The following is a 6,833-nucleotide window of genomic DNA, read 5'->3' on the forward strand; positions in this document are numbered from 1 at the left end:
CAACCTCCGCCTCCTGGGTTCAGGCAATTCTCCTGCCTCAGCCTCCTGAGTAGCTGGGATTACAGGCACGCGCCACCATGCCCAGCTAATTTTTTGTATTTTTAGTAGAGACGGGGTTTCACCATGTTGACCAGGATGGTCTCGATCTCTTGACCTCGTGATCCACCCGCCTCGGCCTCCCAAAGTGCTGGGATTACAGGCTTGAGCCACCGCGCCCGGCCTGATACCAGATTTTTAATGAATAGATAATTCTTGAGAAGTACTGTATAAAAACCACAATGGGAGACCTCTTAGTTCTCTTCATATTGATTTGTTATTTAATGTCAGTCTTAAGAGATACCGAGTATGTAATGTCATGAACATTAATATTTGTGTGCATGTCATGTTCAGTTAATGGTTGAATTATTGATAAGTGCCTACATTTTTAATGTTAATAATCAAAATGACTTTCCCTACCCTTTGCCAGTTATCTATAAATCACTATGGAAGTCTGTTGCCAAAATCCAAGTCTCTTGTTTCTTTAAAGAACAGAAAGATAATGTGCAGTTCTTTCCTGTATGATCTTAAGCCTTTCTTTTGTAGCTAATTTAAATATTAATTAATATGCATTTACAAGTCTTCTATGCAAAAATGTACTTAATGTCATTCTCAAAATACTCTAAGAAGTTGCCTTCTTTGTTTCCCAGCTCCTTTCTCTATTCCCTTCTTGATGATTTAGAAAAGTCTACTAAAAGTTCTCTTTCCTTTTAAATTGTTTGCCCTGAAACTGAACAAGAAGCATACATTGAACTTTTTTCTTATTCTTGCTAATTGTGAATAGCCCTGAAGTACCGCAGAGCTCTTTATAAAGACAAAACAAGCTAACCATGAGCACAGTTACTTATTTTTAAAGATGGATTCATCTCATCATGGAATGACTTCAGCTCATTCAGTGACAAATTACTCAGATGTGTTGACTTTTGACATATAGCGGAACTTTAATCCAATTTAATTTAAACAATCTGGCCAGGCGCAATGGCTCACGCCTGTTATACCAGCACTTTGGGAGGCCAAGAATCTCTTGAACTCAGGAGTTCAGGACCAGCCTGAGCAACATAGTGAGACCTTGTCTCTACTAAAAATTTTAAAAGTTAGCTGGGCACGGTCATGCATGCCTGTAGTCCCAGCTACTCAGGAGGCTGAGGTGGGAGGGTCCTTAGAGCCCAGGAGGTCAAGGCTGCAGTGAACTAGGATCATGCCACTGCACTCCAGCCTGGGCACCAGAGCAAAGACCCTATGTCAAAATAATAATAATAAACTTAATTTAAACAATAATTGCAGTGATAGTTTTGATCAAAGAGAAATATATATTTGATCCATTCTTGGTTTGGAAAGGAATTTGAAGAAAGAATAGCATTTTTTCTTTCAAACTCTAGGTATGATGGTCGGTGGTTCCTAGGCACCTTCTAACTACTAAGGGGAATCAAAGTATGGAGGTTTTTTTCTCCATATTTTATCTAAGCTTGCAAACTTTCTTAAATGTATGTAATTAATCAGTATGTAATCAGGTATTTGAAAGTAATTTTTTATGCATAATTAATTTGGAATGTTCTATTTCCCCCCAGTCTCTGCAATAAAACTTAACAGTCTCTTTTGGATTTCTGGTTTTGTTTTTGTTTTTTTTTTTTTAAGGAATAAGTCAGCAACCTGATCCAGGCTTTACTGGGGCTACAACTCCCCAGAGCCCACTTATGTCACCCCGAATGGCACATACACAGAGTCCGTTGATGCAGCAGTCTCAGGCCAACCCAGCCTATCAGGCCCCCTCCGACATGAATGGATGGGCACAGGGGAACATGGGCGGAAACAGGTAACACCATGTTTCTGTGTGTTGTTGAGATAAATGATCACCAGGAAAACCTTCTATAGCCTACATGTCTCCTTCCTTTTTTATTTTTTCCCCAAGTCTTTGCTCACAGAAGCAATATCAAGCAAACCTCTAAATAAGCCAGTTTACTTTTCCCAGAGCAGGAGTCACTAGAATTTACAAAAGCTTAGAAAGAACATCCTTTGGAGGAACAGAAACATCTCTAAGAAGGTTCCGCCAACCAATTTATGATAGAAATTGCTGTGGAAAGGGTGACCTAGAAGCCATCCTTTATCACCACATTTGATAAAAACAAACATGAGGTCCTTGGATGCAGGCATGGAAGTGAGGGATGTCCTTCAGCTGTCACAGTGGCGGTATGAAAAGGAGAAGGATTTGCTTGCCCCCACCGCTTCATTGAGTGCCTCTTCCCCTGCTGTCTCAGGCCTCAGCAAGCCCACCACCTGCTGGCCATCTCAGCCTGGGATCATGCAGTTCAGATTTATTCACTCAAAGTAAATGCCTGAGAAACAAGTGCTCTGAACTGCCTGCCTCTGGATAGCAGCAAGCTGTAACATTCATTCAATCTTTCCATTGTGTTCCAGCATGTTTTCCCAGCAGTCCCCACCACACTTTGGACAGCAAGCAAACACCAGCATGTACAGTAACAATATGAACATCAATGTGTCCATGGCGACCAACACAGGTGGCATGAGCAGCATGAACCAGATGACAGGACAGATCAGCATGACCTCAGTGACCTCCGTGCCTACATCGGGGCTGTCCTCCATGGGTCCCGAGCAGGTGAGCACCCAAAGGAGCAGCAGCCCAGTGGCTTCAGATCATGGCTTTTTGCCTGCTTCTGCATCTTTCCATGTATCTTTCCATGTACCTTTCCATGTAAATCTATCCATGGAAATGTATCTTTCCATGTACCTAACCTTAGCCACCAACTCCCACATTTATTTTTTATTTTTTTATTTTATTTTATTTATTTATTTTTTTTTTGAGACGGAGTTTCACTCTTGTTACCCAGGCTGGAGTGCAATGGCGCGATCTCGGCTCACCGCAACCTCCGCCTCCTGGGTTCAGGCAATTCTCCTGCCTCAACCTCCTGAGTTGCTGAGATTACAGGCACGCGCCACCATGCCCAGCTAATGTTTTGTATTTTTAGTAGAGACGGGGTTTCACCGTGTTGACCAGGATGGTCTCGATCTCTTGACCTCGTGATCCACCCGCCTTGGCCTCCCAAAGTGCTGGGATTACAGGCTTGAGCCACCGCGCCCGGCCTTCCACATTTATTTTGAAGAGTGTTTTTCACCTTACTTTCACCTGTGTTAGTGACAATGATACAAATCCTTGTTGATGATTAAATTAACAGAAAGGTTTCCTGACTGCTGGAGAAGCTTTTAAAATATTTTTCTTTTAAAGACAGACTCTTGCTCTGTTGCTAGGTGCCAGGCTAGAGTGCAGTGGCATGATCTCGGCTCACTGCATCCTCTGCCTCCCAGGTTCAAGCAATTCTCCTGCCTCAGCCTCCCAAGTAGCTGGGACTACAGGCATGCACTACCACAACCAGCTAATTTTCGTATTTTAGTAGAGATGGGGTTTCACCATGTTGGCCAGGATGGTCTCAATCTCTTGACCTTGTGATCTGCCCACCTCAGCCTCCCAAAGTGCTGGTATAACAGGTGTGAGCCACTGAGCCCGGCCTAAAATATTTCTTAACTTTCTCATCATTGACATTTTTCTCTTGTTTGAGGGATTCACCAGTATCTAAAATGAATCTCTAAAAATGAAGTGATGAGTGTACTTTTAAAATAGCTTTATTTGAGCCGGGCATGGTGGCTTACACCTTTAATCCCAGCACTTTGGGAAGCTGAGGTGGGTGGATCACCTGAGGTTGGGAGTTGGAGACCAGCCTGACCAACATGGAGTAACCTTATCAATACTAAAAATGCAAAATTAGCCGGGCATGGTGGCACACACCTGTAATGCCAGCTACTCAGGAGGCTGAGGCAGGAGAATTGCTTGAACCCAGGAGGCGGAGGTTGCTGTGAGCCGAGATTGTGCCATTGTGCTTCAGCCTGGGCAAGAAGAACAAAACTTCGCCTCGGAAAAAAAAAAAAAAAAACACCTTTATTAGGGGGTTATCATTTTGGGTGTTCTTGTTTTTTGAGACAGAGTCTTACCACCCAGGCTGGAGTGCAGTGACACTGTCTTGGCTCACTGCAACCTCTGTCTCCCGGCTCAAGCAGTCCTCCTGAGTAGCTTGGATTATAGGCATGCACCACTCTGCCTGGCTAAGGATTATAGTTCAATAATGGATTTATTTCTAAGTGTAAAACCAGATGAAAAGTAAAGGCTAACCTACCTTCCATCCAGTTAATTTGAAAGGATCCTTCATTTATGCAAAGAAACACACAATAATCTAAAAACTATTCTTTTTAATCTTTGGAACGTGAATGCAATAATTTTTTTAAATAATTGTTTGGTGTTGAAGAACATCAAAATGATTGTGCTGTTCCTAAGTGCAACCAGCTTCACTAGATGGCAGAGACTTCGAGCGTTTGAGATAGCAGTAGCCAGCCTGAAATTCAGAAATGTGTTGCTGATTCAGAGCTCAAAGTAGAGGTTAATAATTGTACCATGGTATTTACAGAAGACTTCATTTTAAAAGGCCCAGAATGCTGGCCATTCTACCACTGATCTCAATAGTTCACATAAGTGAAAAATGTGGCAAAGACCCTAACTCTTATTTCATATATGGAGAAAGTGCTGCATGGAAAGTGTAAATAACTTATCACTAAATCACTGACAGCACTGTGAATTTGTTAGAACAAAACTGTGAGAATGGTGAAAGACGAAGAGTTTGATTAGATCTATTTAATTCCAACGTTAGTGGACCACAATTTTTGTGAAAATTTAAGAAATATAACAGAGTTTCGATGTTTTATTCTTTAAAATGACTAATAAAAATGTGAGGTGGTACAGGAGAAAATTTAAAGCCCTTTGCACTTTAAGAAGACTGTGCGCTTATAGTAATAATTTGTACTTCTGTTATTGAATTGATGGTGGCTAAATGCTTATTTGGATAAATTAAGCAGATATAAATTAAAGAAATATAGACTTTAGCCTGGCATGTTGGCTCGTACCTGTAATCCCAGCTACTCAGAAGGCTGAAGTAGGAAGATGGCTTGAGGCCAGGAATTCAAGACCAGCCTGACAACATAGTGAGACTCTGTCGCTGAAAAAAAAAGAAAAAAATTAATTAGCTAGTCATGGTAGCAGGTGCCTATAGTTCCAGCTACTTGGGAAATTGAGGTTGGAGGATCTATTGAGCCCAAGAGTTTGAGGCTGCAGTGAGCTGAGAATGTACCACTGCATTCCAGCCTGGGCAACAGAGCAAGACCCTATCTCTTAAAATATATGTGTGTGTGTATATAGAGAGATATATACGTTTCTCTCTTCAATGGAGAAATGTAGGGTTGATGTTAAATTTCCTGCGAAAATGCGCTACTAGTGACTCCTGATTTGCTTGCTGAGGAAAGCATACAAAGTAACGGCTGCTGAGGTTGTCTAGTGTAACACAATCCTGTCCCATCTGCTCAGCAATAAATTGACACATTTTTATTTGATTTTTATTGAATTTTTAGCAATCCAGATTGTTTTGAAACTTCTGCATGATTTTAAACTGTTTGAATCCTGTGGTGAATTTGGAAGCCCCAAGACAGAACTGCAGTATATCTTCCTACAAAAATCATTATTCTATTAGCATTTGTACATTTACTTTCTAATGTGTAAAAGAAATGTACAAATGCAAATGAATATTTCATTTGGTCAGAGTAAATTCACAAAATCCAGCACTGGTTTGGGTATTTACACTTGCTCTTGATAATTAATAACTTACCTAAGTAGCAAAGATATCAGGAGCCTCTCAGATGACTTCAAAGTCCAAAATGTGAGTCATTGGTCTAATTTGAACTAGCCAAGAAAGCATTCTGGTTATGGCACGAAAATGGCTCTATTATTATGGCAACTGAATTTGATTTCTGTACAGCATTCAGATGAAGGTTAATTCTGAAGGCAGCTAGTATTTGATAAGTATTTTCACGTTCCTCTTGACTCCGCAAAGTACATACATGGGAGAGCAGGTGTAAGGATGAGGCCATTGTTCTGCAGCTCCTTTTCCCCATTTTTAACAACCCTAAAAACACAGAGGAAGGGCACAGCCGCATGTTTTCCAGTGCACTCTTGGACATCCTGCTCCACATAGCCACTGTCCTGTCTTCTTGTCCTCAGGTTAATGATCCTGCTCTAAGGGGAGGCAACCTGTTCCCAAACCAGCTGCCTGGAATGGATATGATTAAGCAGGAGGGAGACACAACACGGGTAAGAAAGAACAGTGGAATACATGAATATGGGAATAAAGCAAATATGAATATTTTATAGAACAAAGCTGGCATAGATACATTGTCAACCAGTAGATTAAAGATAGTTACAAAATATTTTCTAGTTTCATTTGGCATGCAGTGCTTTTGTGTGAATGATTCTTTTTATTTATTTTTTTTTGTCGAGCCCTCCCTAACCTCAAATGATTATTTCTTTAAGCTCAATTTAACTCAGCTGATGGTAGCATATGAATTAAGAACATTAATTTTGTTTTTTAATATCTTTATCTTTTTCCTGTAATCTCCATAGCCAACAGAAGAACAATAATTTTGCCCTGAAATGATACTATGATAGCAAAGCAAGAAATAAAGTGGCAAAAAATTAGTTGTGTTAGGGCAGACTTTTATTTTTGCTTTTTCTGAATCATAAGTCTAGATTTTTGGGAGGATAAAGAGGAATTAACTTACACTGCTCACTCCCTTAAGTCTTCCTAAGGGTTTTTATGTATTTCATTATGTTGAGAAACAATCTAGTTATTTGTATTTGCTTATTACACCTTAAACACTTGCTTTTTTTTTTTTTTTTTTTTTTTTTT

At 40.3% G+C, this 6,833-nt stretch overlaps 1 protein-coding gene across 12 annotated transcripts in view; it reads left to right on the forward strand.

Moving 5' to 3' along the window:
* NCOA2 (nuclear receptor coactivator 2) overlaps nucleotides 1–6,833 on the forward strand; it is a 306,209-nt gene that overhangs the window by 290,588 nt on the left and 8,788 nt on the right. For 11 of the 12 annotated variants that reach the window (XM_037744280.1, XM_037744284.1, XM_017544634.2 and 8 more), the window contains 3 exons: nucleotides 1,672–1,849; nucleotides 2,452–2,650; nucleotides 6,149–6,238. In XM_037744280.1, the coding sequence (XP_037600208.1) occupies nucleotides 1,672–1,849; nucleotides 2,452–2,650; nucleotides 6,149–6,238 (467 nt within the window). The remainder of the gene's footprint in view (nucleotides 1–1,671; nucleotides 1,850–2,451; nucleotides 2,651–6,148; nucleotides 6,239–6,833) is intronic. The other variant, XM_037744296.1, reaches the window with a different exon arrangement.

This window comes from Cebus imitator, unplaced genomic scaffold, assembly GCF_001604975.1.
Source record: "Cebus imitator isolate Cc_AM_T3 unplaced genomic scaffold, Cebus_imitator-1.0 Scaffold9, whole genome shotgun sequence".
In the NCBI taxonomy this organism is placed as follows: Eukaryota; Metazoa; Chordata; class Mammalia; order Primates; family Cebidae; genus Cebus; species Cebus imitator.